We start from the raw sequence: 16290 nt of genomic DNA on the forward strand, positions 1-16290 counted from the left end.
AGCGGCAACAATTCGATCTTCCCCGGATATTACAGGTATATCGATAAACTCCGAAAACTATAAACTTAACTTTATTTGCAGGTGACATCCGCCTCACATTAACTTCTCCCCACACCTTCCTTCCAAAACTGTTTACCATTCTTAAAGCTTACAGACCCATTTCAGGTTATAAAGTAAACCTCTCTAACACTGAATCTCACTCTTAATATGTCGCCCTCAGATCTAAATATCATTAAAAGTAATTTTTACTTTTCTTGGTGACAATCCAAATTAAAAGATCAGGGAGTCTTTATTACCGTTGATGACACTTTATCCGGAAAATTGCCTAATCGTAATAAAAAAAAATTGATCTACTCCGATGGCAAAAATTAATCATCACCTGGCTGGATAAGATAGTTGTAAGTAAGATGAGTATCCTCACCTGCCTGCTTTTATTTCTTTTAAACTTTCCCAATATAAGTACCCAAACCCATTCTAATCCAACTTCACTGCTGGTTTTCTCAATTTGACTGGCAACATAAACACCCACGCACTAGTTTTTCCACTATGCGTAAAGCGACTGTTAATGGTCGTAGGGGCTTTCTGGACGTCCGATTGTATTACATTACTACTCACCTATGTCAAGCAGTGACTTGGTTTTTCAAAATCCAAGGTCCTCGATGGATTGATTTGGAGTCCTCCTTCTGCTGCACACAGTCTATAGCTTCAACATTAGGAGTTTTAATGAGCAATATACTTCTCTAACTGAAATCACACTCAATTGCCACCTTTGCCTGTCTGATATGGGACTACTGTTTAATTTCAAAACCACCTCAACTACTTCCCCTATAATGCCTCTCTGGGACAATACCACCTTTACCCCAGGGCAATGCTTTTCTCAATTCAGGGTACCAATGTATTCCATTGTTACAGGAGAAATTTGATTTTTCCTGATGTTAGTTCATTCGCTTATCATCAAGTAAAACACTATAATTCCCTTCCGCAATCCGATATAATGAAACCTTTAACTCCACTAAAATCTTTGTGTGAATTCACCCCTTCACAAAGGAATCATATCTACTTTATATAATATTCTCATCTCCTCTAAGGAACCTACAACCCCTGTCCACAAACTCAAGTGGGAGATCTAATATCAATATCCTAGATAAATACTCAAATATTTTTTTTTTTATGATTTCTAATGCAGCCAGATTTCTTATTGCAAAATATTGGGAAAAAACAAATCCCTTTTAGACAACTTCTAAATAAAATTTGGTATTTGACAAAAATGGAAAGAATGTCAGCATATTTAAATAAGAAAACTCTTAAATTCTCCCAAATATGGAATGATTGGTCAGGCAATTGTTTGGGATCAGAGGGGATTGAACAAAACTCAAAATGTATCATCTCCATCATCAGCACCATTTATTTAAATAGTGCCATTGATTCCACAGCGCTGTACAGAGAACTCACTCACGTCAGTCCCTGCCCCATTGGAGCTTACAGTCTAAATTCCCTAACCTACACACACAGAGACACTATGGTCAGTTTTAATAGTAGCCAATTAACCTACTAGTATATTTTTGGAGTGTCGTTGGAAACCGGAGCACCTGGAGGAAACCCACACAAACACGGGGGGAACATACAAACTCCACACAGATAAGGCCATGGTCGGGAATTGAACTCATGACCCCAGCGCTGTGAGGGAGAAGTGCTAACCACTAAACCACTGTGTTATAAGTCCACCTGGAGTCCAAGATTAGGTCTCCACCCCCCCCCCCCTTCTTTTTCTCTCATCTACAACCTTTAATACTTTATTTTTAGTGACACTTTCTTATAACCCTTAACATAATTTATTAATGACTTTCAAGTATTTATTGAATTATATCAAATCTTTATAACATCTGTGACAAAAGTTTTTAAAAATAAAGTATTACTTCTGGCCATAGTTACTTCCAAGCACATTTACCCCAACATTTAGTATGTCTACTCCTCCTGGGCACATGTTATTTATTTTCATTTTTAATCAAAAAGACATTTAGAAGTCCTTTACAGCATGGTTCACTTCATTGTAGGGTGAATGTAATAGGTCTCCCCTGCATCACCATCCTCTATTTACCTGGGGGGGGGGGTGATCAGGTGCCAGGTGATCAGGTGCCCAAGGAACTGAACAAAGCCATTTCTGGACACAGTACTGGCTGATTTATACAGCGGTTGGTTTCAGTTCCCACTTCTGCAAAAAAAAAACAAAAAAAAACAACTCCAGCACCACTGACATTCAGGGGGGAATTAAATTGGCCGTGTTACTGTTAAAAGTAACGGTGCCTGCGCGTTATTATGGTAATAATGCGTGTAATTACCGTTATTACGGTAGTTTTAACGCCGGCTTTTTGCTGCGAGCAGAAAGCCGGGTTAATACTGTAATAACGGTAATATCTTTAGCGTGGCGGTACTTTAGGGGGAATTGAATTTCCCCCTCAGTGCTCAACAGCAAGCAACAATCATTTACTGTTGATTGTTCAACTGTATCTGCTGACAGTTTGTTTCAGGCATCTAGTAATTGTTACGCTTTCTACAATTTATTTTCCTACAGTTACTCCTGGGCTTAGAGCGAGTATTTACTTGTTCTATGCGATTGGGAAACACACTCAGAATCTCTCCAGGCCATTCTAGGGCAGAGTTCTAGTGAAGACCATTTGCTCACTCCCTGACTCATCTGACAAGGAGGGTCCTGGGTATACGTCGGCAAATATCGTCTGGGCAAGAAGAAACAAAACTTAAGACAAATAATCACAAAGCTAATTTCAGAAGTTTTCTAGCAAACTGGAAATTAAACTTGCTCTCCTGTAAACAGTAAAGCTTTTTAACAATCAGTGCTGTCTTATCTTATGCTTCCACCTTCTGGAGAGTTTTGGTAGTACAACCTTACTAGAGTTCTAAGAATATCATCTCACAGTAAAGCTGGCAGTAGGCAGCCTTAGCTCGATACTGACATATTTTCATTTAAAGTCTCTCTGACCTCTCTTCCACCTCTCTTCCAAGCCACAGGGACTTTACAGCCGATTGTCCAGGGCTCCTTTGTCAGTGTTTCAACCTGGCTGAAAAAGGGAGGGGTAAAGGCTGGAACACCAAAGAGATATTGTGCCTTCTGATTGGTCCTCCTGCTAACTTTTCCTTTGAACAGCTATTTTCAAGGGGTGAATGAAAATGTCCACCATTTTAGGTGGTAAGGGAGCTTTCATTCAACGAGAGTAGGTTCTAGTTTACAGTGGAATGTTAAATAGTAAAACTAATTTCACACCAGTTTACATCAAAACACTGACTTATTTATTTCAGATTTGTGTACCCAAGTTAAATATACAACATGGAATGTATCAGAATTTAATATACACAAATATATAGAATGTACATTTTTTTTAACCCTCTCAGTCAGAATTGCATTCATTACCAAACACCAGCAGGTGGACATATCCATCACCCCTCCTTAATTCACTTGCTCAATATTTCACCTCATGACTACATTCATTATGTACAGGGTTTGTTTCCTCAAAGCTTTGTTATAACAAGAGGTAAAGAGCAGATAGTTTTGCATATATTACAACAAACGTTTCCAGCAGAGCGCTGTCTACAATAGAAGAGACAATCCGCTATGCTACATAAGCTACATTTTGTTCTTTGCTTATCACTTTAAGCTACAAGAAGATAAACTTATTACTCTATTGAGAATACACATAAAACAGTACTCCCTAGAACCCCAAAAATTATGGAAGACCATAAGGGTCTCAGAGTGGATCTGGGCACCATCTGCCCTTGGATCAACATGTTTACAAACAGAGCAAACGGACATTGTGACACCTCTATATAAATGAATCACTTCTTGCACTGAATTTCATACTTCACCAAGACATACTGAAGGCAATAAAGTTGCTCTGAATATTAAGTGACTTGTTGAAAGGCGTTGTCAGGACTTAATCTTTTCCTCATAAGACTGGAATTGTAGATCCTGGTACACGGATTCATACTTTATACTGGTATTGCACTTGTATCATCAATAATAATTATTTGTAGTGCTCATAGCCAAATCATCCAGTAGTCAACCTAGGCTCTCACTTGCGGCCCATATTACCCTAATGCATTTTAATTAAGAAGGGGTCCCAAACCAGCATGTCGCCTAAAGTCTCATTGTACTTTAATCTGTCTCTAAACATGATGTAGCAATAGCATACTGAGTTGCATTTGGAATTTAATCTATTCTCTGCTGGTGTACTAATGATAGTCATTAATTTTAATATGTAGAAGTTATACAATCTTTTCTTGCAGGAATGTTAATAAACAAAAGTCCTAAATTTGTATCCATTCTTCCATCATAGTCCTCAGAATACGGTGATCTCTATCTCGCCATCTAACGTCAACGTTTCCTGAAGTTCGCGGCAGATCTTGTCCGTCTTTCCAAAAACTTGTCGACCTTTTTGACCTAGAACACATTACTAGTTAAAACTTTGACACCAATATTTTTTGTCCATGTTACAAAGTCAATCATACATATTGATGGTATTTAAAGATTTGACTTTATGCATTATGAAAAGACTTTCCAACTGACAGACCTATATCACACTCTTAAAGAAGGTAAAAACGCCTTGCAGGTGCACTCAATACAATGATTTGGTCAGTGAAGAGGCTTCTCTACACAACATTCCCCTTTTTACCTGCCTGCACATGTAGCAATACGGGGAGGTCTGGCAACCGTTGCCTAACCCTGTATTGTGCTGTGAACGTGCAGTGTAGGAAAAGGAAGTCTCTATTTGTCTCTATGCAAGAGGACAGGACAAACTCAACGTAGAAAACTTGATATCCATAGTAACCAAATAGAGTCAAGCTGTCATTTCTCTAGTACAAGTTAGAAAATGAAAGTGTATATATCTGGTCAATTTGCACAACACCACATCATGGACTAGTTTTCATAAATGTCAACCATCACAGTTGTAACAAGTATGTAGTGATAGATTCCATTGCCTCCAATGTCCTCAGTAGCCCTGGTTCCTTCTTTCTTAAAGGGACTATAATTTAATTACTTTTTATTGTATTGTGTCTTGTATTTTTTGCGTATAATTAATTTTTATGAAAAACAAAATTTGTTTCATTTCAATTTTCCTCACAGCAGTCCCATACTGATCTGCACCACAAATCTAGTTCATACAAGGTTGTGCAGCTTTTTGTGGCCATTTCTTATGTAAAAAGTGGTGCAGTTTTTGGGGGTTTTTTTGTAAACATTTTTATTGAAGTTCAGATTCATATGTAACAGCTATCATTGTGTTATATTAACAATCATTTTCAAATACAATCAATCGACATGTATATATTGTTACATATTTCGTGAGCGTGGTCAGGGAGACTCGTCCATGTTGGGTCTTGTTTTTGTCTACATGGATAACATCTTGACTCAAATACAGATATTCCCACCATAGATAGGTTATCAATTTTTAGCATAGTTAACTTTATCATTTTGCAGGACATTGTAATTTTAATATCCCCCAGGGGCGAGAGCAAACAGAAAACCCCATTCTCTCCATCCCATACCAAATAACTAACAAAAATTATCAAGGTGCGGAGAAACCAAAAAAGAAGATAGGCTTATATTAATTTCTAATATGAAGATTGAAGGGTCTTGGAGAAATACTCTAGTTTCAAACCAAAGCGTCTGGAAGAAACTCGAAGCGGGGTCGGTAGGATGTTAATATAACTTTCCCAGGTTTCAAAGAACTTACAAGTTAATATACCCTCCTGGAGGGATGCCTCCAGCCAATCCATCCGTAGGAGAAAATACATTTAAAAAAGTCGAGTGTTGGAGGAGAATTCTGAATCCACATATGGAGAACAGATTTCCTAGCCGCGGCAGATATTGCCAGAAATAGCCTTCTCACCCCTTTGGAAGTCCGCGTGTCTGTAGGCAGAATGCCCAAGATTGCCCATTCAGGAGTGAATGACGAGTAATTTACTAAATCTGCAATCGCCAATCTCCATAGCCGGTTCCAGAAGGCCTTAATTACAGGACAAGCCCATAAACAATTATAGAAATCTGCCTGGGGGTCACCACATTTGGGGCACCTAATCTGAAAGCCAATGATATTTCGACGATGAGGTGAGAGATAGCCTCTATGAAAGATGTTAAGGAACATTTCTGCATACACGGAGGCTGGAAAGAGTTTAATTTAGGGAGCCAATTTCCTCAACAACATCTGTTCTGTTAATCGAGGGAAATGGTGTAACCACCCACTCAGACCCGAATTAATTTTAGTGTAATCTATAATGGTTCTCAGGCATAATTAGAGGATATTGCACCTTGTTTGAAGGGGGTAGCTAGTAATAAAGTGTCAAGGGGGTTATCCCAGTCGACTGCTGTAAAAAGGGATATCCGCTCTCGGGCGTAATGTTGGGCTTGGATAAAGAAATTGGAATTCAGGGTTTTTAACAAATGGTAAGTGTATAGATTTATAAGGGTTAAGGTGAAGTTTGTGTCAGTAATATAAGCCAAATTTTCCTATCAGAAAGGACAAGGGGATTTTCAAGAATATGGGAAAGAAATTCCTGGTCATGCAAATGAAGAAAGGCCTTTATATGAATATCAGGAAAGAATTGTTTCTCCACTACTAGGTTAGTGTAAGTACTCTGATCCACCAGCCAATTCTTCAGATAGCGCAGGTGAGCTGCTGCATGGCTGTATTGAACGATGTCAGGGAAATCTATACCCCCACTTGTTTTAGGTTGTTGGAGTTTAATAAGGCTAATCCTAGGACGCTTTTTCCATATAAATTTGCGGAATAGGTCAGTGGATTCCAATCTTTTTAAGTTCAAGGCATCCTTAGGGTCTCCAAAAATTTTACAAGGCACCCCTAAGCCAAAATAATTACCAAGTAGTCCCCCCGCCTTGCTTACCACTGACCCTGGCCAAGCCTAGGCGCACAGTTTGGGAACCACTGGAATAGGTAGTTAATTTGTTGTGCATCTTTTTGTGTTAAAAGGAGTGGCAATGTTTGCAGACGATACAATAAACGAGGAAACGATATCCTCTTCAAGAGGTTTGCCCTGCCCAATTTAGTAAGATTAAGTCATTTCCAATCCTCCAGTTCAGACAAATTCTTTTAAATAGGAGGCACAAAAAGGTTGAGGTAAAGTATACTGATGTCAGTAAGCTTCCCTGCTATGGCTCACCTGCTGCATTGTGCTGTTTTAGTCTTCTGAAGAAGTTGTTTGCATTCTGCTACTATGATCTATAGCCTCTATGTAATAGATTTGTGCCATCGAGAGAAGCTTGCTAGATCACAGCGATTCTATGATTTGGAAACCAATGGTCGCTCTAATAAAGCCACAATCTACAGTATAGTCATTCTGTGTGTTGAGGCAGTGAGTCATGCAAACACCTGCCAATAGTATCAGTTTTCCTGGGAAAATTTCTTTGCTCCCAGATCCATAAAAACCACCAACCCTGATTCACTCCTTCCATTTTGGGTGCTGAGCTTTTACTAATCGAGAATATCTGGAACAGTTCTCATAGCTCTAGAAGAGCTGTAAAGCCACACACATTGCAATGGATACAGCATATCTAGGCCTTGAATTGTTATCCGTATATCTGTCATTATACCTTCAGAAGAGCTAATTTACGATGCGCATTGCAAATCACTTTTGCACCCAAATAGTCTTACTAGTGTACGTCAAGATCCACACTTATTCTGTGCCTTCAGGAGATACCTCTTCAAAGAAGCCTTAAATTAATAGATATGGGGATATCAGGATTATCTTCATTACATATGGCATTTTTTGTGTGGTTAAGCCTATTGTAGAGCAAAGTGTGCCCAATCTGTACTTGGCTCCACACAACTCTACCTATCGGACGGTGTACACTTATGCTCCTGAGACCTTTGGTGCTTCATATATGACCTTTAGAGCTATACTGTCCAAATAGACATTGCAACCAGGGTAGCTTCTCTGAATCAGGGCTACATGAAGGTCATGCTCTACCCAATGCATTCTTTATCAGTACTGGACAGGGAAAACTTTAAGTACCTCAATACTGAGGAAATACTGAGAAAATCAGAAGCTAGATAAAAATGATGCAGGACCTTCCAATGTGCTGTTGTCCTGTGGCTGCAGTTTGTGTGTCTGTTTGAGAATTTACAGGCAATTCTGGTGGTCCTCAAATCACAGACAATAGCATGTACATAAGTGGTCAGATATTCTGTAGTGTCTGTTTTCTCTCAAAATCCAACCAACAAAAACAACATGGGGGCTTTCCATTACTTTTACGAACACCCACACTTACAGTGACTGAGATAGTATGAGGAGTAGGGGTAGGAGAAGAATATACTTTCTCGGCTTTTCCTGTCCCTAAGCATGCTACTGTGATTGCAGAAAGGTGAGCAGAAGTCTCATCACCTTGCGCTTCTCCCTGCAGTCGGGGATTGCAAAGCTTCCAATGATCAGTGTACATGAAGAAGAAGGGGAGAGTGGAGATAGGTGCCAGAAAAAGAGGCAAGAACCAAGTATCTGTCACCCCTAGTACTGTGCTACATGAAACAAGGTTCTCACCTCACTGGAGGAAACATTACTTTTGACAAAAGATTTTCAATAATGCTTTAGGCCCACAAGTCATTCCCTTCACATACCTTAGTGCAAAATATGTAAGCATTTCACACCGAGCAATGCTCTCTCTATTCTATTGGCTCTGCCCTGTGGACTTTGTGCAGTGGTGACCATACGCGATGCAACCTGTAGTAATATCAAGCAATTGGCCTGATGTTGCAGTCTTTGAGGCCTGAAACCTGTCAATGTCCAATAACAATACTTTTGAAATCAATGTGATTGTTGGACATGTTCCTAAATGCTGTCTGAAGAGGAGCTGAGATGACCCCTATAAGCATCTGTGCTCTTCTGACTGTACTTGCGCCAAATTGGAAATTAATCCTGTCCTGCGGCAGCCGCATACGACCAGTTCAGAACATTACAAATCAATAATAATGCTTTTGCTGGGAAGTGGAAGTGACTTTTAAGCCATGTCTTCTATTAGGAGGAAGCTTCTCCTTCCTTATTCACCTTCGTTTATCAAAACAAGCTTTACAGTGTTTACATCAAAACTGTTCATTACCTAGCTTGTGATTTACTCACCAAATGATACAATGGTTTCTCTGGCTGTGTTTCTCACTTCCTCCACTTCTGATTGGCACAAACATGCAATCTGGTCAATGGTGGCTGTGCCCTGTGAATAGATTTAAAAAAAAAAGTAAAGTTCAATGTGCAGTATTTATATTCTCTTCACCCATATGATAGAACTATACATTGGGGATAAAGACCATAAAATCTCCAAAAAATATTGTGTCATACTGAGGTCAGTGAGGGAGAGAGCCATAGTCTATGTTGTACATTTTAATACCACTCGCCACAACCGTGTCTCGCAAATGTAATCTGTCCAACTAATTTAGTCTCGCTTTTCTTCAGTTTATCATTATGATTTCTTATTGGTAAAATGTATGAAATAATGATGTACAACTCTATTGTGTGGATGAGCCTTAAATTCTACATGACTGAAGTTTGTACAGTATACATTCCCTGTCATATATATGGTACCCACAAGCTTTAGACAGTAATGCTCTGGATGGACACTTACTTTTAGATGTTTCAGGGCCAGGCACGCTGATCTCTGCAGTTTCACATCACTGTCAGACAAGAGCTCCGTGTAATACAGCACTGCCTGTTGGGAGGAGACAATTCATCAAAACCAGGCCCCAACCCATCACACTGATACCTTTATGTCCACAATAACCATACAGAAACCATATCTGCCCCAGGGTGCTTAGCTAGGGAACAGCTTTCTAAAGCTTAGGGTTTAGGAGCTAAATCTAGATGCCCTCCCTTATAGGGCTGTAAATGTTCAATGATTGGCTGCAACCAATTTCCTCCAAATTCTGCCTAAATGTACCCTCCTAGTCTCCAGTACAATTAGAGGTTATCATGCTCTGCATATAAACATTCCCAGGCTGGGCCCATGGGATTTCTGCCTTGCTTAGTCTATACTTAACCCATCAGGGCTCGTTTTTCAAACAGATGCGACCTGCCTACTGAGCACCAGTGTCTAGTCAAATAATTGGAGACCAAAGATTACAGTGAGACGGGAGAATGATATGCCCATGTCTGCTACACAGTAACCAGCATTACTTCTTGTAATCCTTCTGATAACCTGTACATAAAGAAATTAAACCGCACCATACACGTACTATCCAGATCCTCATATACAAAGCACTATTTCACATTCTGGTCTAATAATTAGCAGATTAGTTCACAAACCCCTCAAAAACTGTAGTACATTGTGTTCTTACTGCCTCCTGCCCAGTGATGTTATGCTGCCACTTCTGAAAATGGAATTCTTCACCAATCGCCAGGAAGGAGAATAAATGTGCAAAATAAGAATTGTCGAGTATATATAACCCTTATCTTTCCTAAAGCTCTCACCATCTTCTTTTTTTGTTGGGGAGGGGCACACTGTAAAAGTTTGTTCTAACAGCATTAGCTTTGAATAGTACTAAAAGACAAGTTTTGTTTTTAGTTTCTACCCAATGGCCGTTTTGAGGTCATGGCAGAGCAGGGTGGCTGTAGTTCTAGGACAGTGTGTGGCCAGTTCAATGAAGAGAGCCAGAGCTGCAGTACAGGTCAGTGCTGTTTACACTTAGAGGCTGTGTATAGCATACACTTACAGATAGGAGGATAGGGGTTACAATTGCTCATTTCACCCTCAAAAGAGCAAAACACTGGTCCCCCAGTCTACTTCTTAATACACTACTTCCTCCATCAGCTACAAACATCGGAATAGTGTATTGATAAGGAGCCCGTTCATTACATTAATGTATATGGCACATGACAGGTGAGCTGTGACCCATGGTGTATGACCGTAAAATTTAAGGCGAAGGAGGGAGCAGGAATTTAGTTTAGTAATGGAAGGATTCAGCTGCATTATTGGGGGTACTTTATATGGGAGACTTTTCTTTTTTTAAAAAAATTAGAGGGGCTGGTATATGAATTGGGGAAATTGCAGACTTCAAGTGTGATATGAATATGTCACAAGAGAAATACAGAATGTAAATAAGACACATTAGGGAAAAAAATACAGATGAGGGCAAAGAAAGCTTCTTATATAATGCAGATTCTTACAGGAGATCATTTTATAGGGGTCCCAATTTGGAACTTTGCATATTTATGTGGCTGTTGAGGGAAACTAGGCTGTAGACTAATTGCAACTCTTTAATGTCCACAACCACTACAGCTCTCAACAGAACAATGCTCCTGCATACAATTTTAAGCAGAACAAATAGTCCGATTCGGGGTTAGCTAGTTCACCAAAAGGCAAAGATTAATATAATAATGTTATCTCCAGAGAGCCTAACTGTGCCGCCATCTAGTGGACATGAGGTAATTACAACCAACACCTTTAAATCCACTAAAATTAGAGTAGAGCAAAATCACACATATAGAGCTCAACTGTGGAATCATCATGTTCTATTTTTGCTTAGCCATTATGCACTGTGTTTGCTGATTTTGTCATCTATGAATAGAGCTGAGATGAAGATGGACAATCCATTCTGCTGAGTGGTATGTTTTGGGAGCACTTAAGGCCAAGTGTGGAACGTCAAATTCTTGCAGTTTGGAGAATCTTGTGTTCTTACATGCTACAATTCTTATCTAACAGACAAAATATTCTTTCAAACTGATGTGGTTAAAATGTAATTATTTCTATTAATGAGCCCCTAACAAAAACATTTACAAAAATATAAGATACTTTGAACTGCAGCTTATTGTAGGACATCCTTTCCAATGTTATCTGGTTTTGAAGAATTAAATAGATCATTATAAACCTTCACACACAAGCTAGAATGATAATGATAAAAATGTGAATGGTTCAGAAGCACAATTGTCAGCTACAGTGATCTATGTCAGGTCATGGTTTTTACCTTCTGCTTGAAGTGTTTGTTTGCCGACGCTCTGCAGAGGAAGTTTGTAGCCACTTTGCACAACTTCAAGTTCTCGTCTATCTGGAAAGTGGCCACAAGTCTCAGAAATTGTGGCAGGGGCTGGAGCCGTGTGATTTGCTTTGCTTTGAGCTTCTTAATTTTCTTAAGACGCCCAGGAAGTTGTAGATCGCCAATGAGAGTGACTGAGTAGGGAAAGAAACAGAAGTTTCCATACTTGGCAGTTGAAACGCACCTGTTTTATTTGATCAATATTCGTGTTCTCTAGTTGCTCAATGTGCTTTGTTTTACATATAAAACATTTTTTTTTTTTTTGAATGACGCTTGCTGTAGAGTGACATGTAGCTGTTCTGCAGCAGTGGTTTTCATAACCAGTATTTGCAAACGGAGTGAAACCATAATCCCTTTCAGACACATTTGTTGATGTAAAATGACTACAACGATTGGACCCTTCACCTGCTACAAACCTGTTTGTGTTGGCTAATGGAATCATTCCATCTTTCACACACTACCAGTGTCTAACAGAGGCCGTGCTCTCATCTGGTGACTATGTCCTATGATATGAAATCATGTACCTTCTCTCGTAAGAGCTGCAAAGTGTTTCTCTAGGTCCACCACGTGGTATCTTCGCAGATAGCCGTAAAATAAGAAGATGGTGACTGTATTCTCCGGAATCTCGTTCAATGCCATTATCCCTCCAAACCCAAATATCTGCTCCAGTGCTCTTCTGAAAACTGAAGAAAACCGGGTGGTAAGACAGGTTACCAGTATACAGACTCCCAGCTCATCAGCAGCCTACAGGCAAGAGCTAAAAGTTGCCCTACTATAACTAGCCCAGCGGATCTCTGCTTCTACTGATATATATTAGATCAGAGGTGCTCAAACCCAGGCATCAAGAGCTACCAACAGGTCATGTTTTCAGGATTTCTGTCTGTAGAAACAGATGGGATAATTACAGGCCCGGACAAATAAATTAACTCGCCTGTGCATGATTAAAGTAATCATGAAACATGACCTATTGGTAGCTCTTGATGACAGAGTTTGGGTGCCTCTGTACTAGATCATATAATAATAGAAGTAGTTCCATTCAATCTGACATGAATTCTCTAAATAACAAAATGTGTAGCACAGATTAATTCACAATTACAATGTATAGACTTATTAAGTATCTCATAAGTACCATATGGAAAATAACTTCTCGGGAGATCTTACAGTTCATTGTGGCTTAATAACCAAAACAAGTTATCCTACTGTAAAAATACACAACTGTTATTAATGTATAAACTCTTGTAAAGTAATGAGTTCTGAGGTTATCACTTCAGCGTCCATTCAGGAACCTTGTGTATTATAGTGGATAACACATACCTACTATAAATTATCAATATTCAAAATTCTCTTGGATTTCCTTGCTCTGTATAAAATCACTCTACTTACGACATCATACCTTTATATAGCCACAACTTCTGAGTAACTTAATATCCTTACAATTTACACTAGGAGACACAACATAACAGATATCTTTATTCTTCGAGACACCGTTATTTGTCAAATCAGAAAGATGAATCCCTGAAAGGGAGCACACTGCTTTTACCACTGTGCCCCACACCTTGTTCTCCTAAATACATATATGACTGATACTTGTTAGACTACATTGTGTATTGACTTAGCCAAATTGACAAATTATGTGAATGATCTGATTTTTTTATAATGTATCACTGCAGATAAAATGTACTTTGGTTACAAATTGTTCAATTCTAAAAGGTAATTTTTGAGGAGTGTTGTCTATATGCCTCTATCCTCTATCACTAACAGGTAAATGTATCATTCATTCTAAAAAAGGAAAAGATTCTAGCTGTCATTTTCTAGAATGTATTTGATAAATGATAGCTAGAATATGATTGTTTGTTATGGACAACACCTCCACTCCATTAATAAATTAATAATCCCCTATTATCTGGATTGATTTGTAATGTAAAATGTTTACACTTTATTTATTATTGTAACGAATGGAAATGTTGTACCTTAAAAGTATTGGTATACATTAATGTACATTTCTATTAAGCTACTTGCTGTAGTACCAAAAGGCAATTGTTTACAGTATAAGATGTTCTTTCTTATATATAACAAGTGTATTTGTTGGGGTGGTTGAAATTTATGATCTGTATACTGCGCGTGTAATACATACGTAAACAAATGTTTCCTACTGCATATAAAATACTGGCTATTGATATGGAGGAAAGCCATCTTAAAGACATAAGGACTTGTTGAAGGCTCCAAAAGAAATTAATTTTGTTATTTTTACATTGTGTTTTAATAAAAGGTTAATTCTGTAGTTAAAAATGGCTACTGGTCTTTTTCCACCAAAACTGGGAAGTTTTGCATTGAACTGTGACAAGCCAGCCAGCTACCACATCAATCAGTTCATTATTGTTCATACCCCCTCAATCATGTCATTCATTAAGAGCTATTTATATAGTGTCATCATACAATGTAGCACTGTACAATGGCAGAGTTGCAGACAGTGTCTGAAGTGTTTTATAGACATCTGTGGAGAACTTTCATGCCCATATGATTTATTTTGTCTTTTAATGTAGAAACATATTTTCCAGGGCTACATTTGCCTCTCACAAAATCCTGGAAATAGGGGTTTTATTTACATATTTGAAAAACAGTATCATCTGCTGTCTGGACCTGAGCCTACACAGTACAATGATTCTGTTGCAGTTTAATTGGTTTAACACTGATGGGGCACACAGAAAAGTAATATATAGTACTAGTAGGGGGAGGACAAAATAAATAGCTTGATGACTCCTGCAGACTCCGCACTGTTTTATGAGAAGAACATAACCAACATCCCCCGCACAGAGACCTTCAGTGTGGGCAGTCACTATTCATTTCTACAGATATCCTGTGTCTGTGAAATACATGGAGACAGGTACATACACAGTACCTGTAATGCGATCTCGGATGGATGGCTGTAGAACATGTTACTTCCCCTGCAAGGAAGCTCATGTTCTTTCACATACAGGCATGTGGATATTTCCACTAGTCGTGTGTCTGCAGACTCCATCAATATCCCCTCGAATTTCATTTTATTTATTTTTTTTAGGTAAAAATGTATTCTCCTTTTATACTTCATAAGGAATTCTTTGTATTCCTTTGATGCATCATATTTCTGTGGTGTTTTATAACATCTTGTAGAAGACAGTAAACAATAGTAAAAAACAAAACAAAACGCATGTGGCGTTTGCCCTTAATGGGTGTCTGTGGAAGGACTCACAGAACCAGCCAGGTTGTGCACCACACACTGACACTACTTTCAAATGAACACTGAAAAAAAACAAAAAAACACTGCATTCAAAAGCATCCATCAGATTCCAGCCTTAATAGTCGTCAGCTAGAAATTTTAACAGAGAAAAATACACTTAAGGTTCTAGCTATTATTTCTTATAATGTACTAAAATCTGATTAGTTGCTATGAGCAACAACTCCACTCTTCCTTTTTAGAAGTTTTAGTAAATCTACCCCCATGTCTCACAGGTGTACAGAACATCGTATCTACACTAATAGCAAAATGACTAAACCACCACTTCTACAGTAGGTTCTATAAGACAGGTGTAGCTTACAACAGAACAAGAGTCCTCTTTTAGTTGGTTGAATTATATAAAAGATCTATACATATCAAGAAAGGAGCATGTTAATAGAGAATCAACAATGGACAGTACATGGTGGGGACATATCTTACCTAATTCCAGCTGCCCTGGATACTTTCCCTTGATTTTTGGCACAAACATTTTCTTGAGTCGATTGAGGAAAATTTCAGTTGAGCAAAACCAGACACATTTAGGCTTGATACAGTTCTCCCAGAGCTTCAGGAAATGTCTGATCTTCTTAGTCTTTGGGAAAACTGAAGACAGATGGCATGAGAGACAAGGTAACTTTTCTATTGACAAGACACAAATGTATTTTTTTTTATGTCAACATGCGATCCTGGATTACTGCCAGATGTTTATGCAAATACAAGAAATTGAATGTGTCAAATGACCCTTAAACACCAAAATACATATCACAGGATGTTTAATCTGTATTTATTGAAGGATTATACAAAAAATGACATACAAAATATACAGTAGTCAATATTGACAAGAAAAGTATAATCTACAGATATATATGGAACTTTGAAGTGGAAATTAATTAAAAAATGCAGAAAGAAAGATGGTATTAATGAATGAATGAATAAATGCTCCCAACCTTTTAGGAAACACCAGGACAAGCACTCTAATAGCCAGCGGTATTCTCG

At 38.5% G+C, this 16290-nt stretch overlaps 1 protein-coding gene across 1 annotated transcript in view; it reads right to left on the reverse strand.

The window, feature by feature from the left end:
- Positions 1 to 3283: 3283 nt before the first annotated feature.
- RIPOR3 (RIPOR family member 3) overlaps positions 3284 to 16290 on the reverse strand; it is a 76344-nt gene continuing 63337 nt past the window's right edge. The window contains exons 10-15 of the mRNA XM_075176472.1: positions 15736 to 15897; positions 12566 to 12724; positions 11973 to 12175; positions 9638 to 9721; positions 9139 to 9229; positions 3284 to 4453 (exon numbers count right to left, since the gene is read on the reverse strand). Of these exons, the coding sequence (XP_075032573.1) occupies positions 4353 to 4453; positions 9139 to 9229; positions 9638 to 9721; positions 11973 to 12175; positions 12566 to 12724; positions 15736 to 15897 (800 nt within the window). The 3' untranslated portion in view covers positions 3284 to 4352. The remainder of the gene's footprint in view (positions 4454 to 9138; positions 9230 to 9637; positions 9722 to 11972; positions 12176 to 12565; positions 12725 to 15735; positions 15898 to 16290) is intronic.

This window comes from Mixophyes fleayi, chromosome 6 (assembly GCF_038048845.1).
Source record: "Mixophyes fleayi isolate aMixFle1 chromosome 6, aMixFle1.hap1, whole genome shotgun sequence".
NCBI lineage: Eukaryota > Metazoa > Chordata > Amphibia > Anura > Limnodynastidae > Mixophyes > Mixophyes fleayi.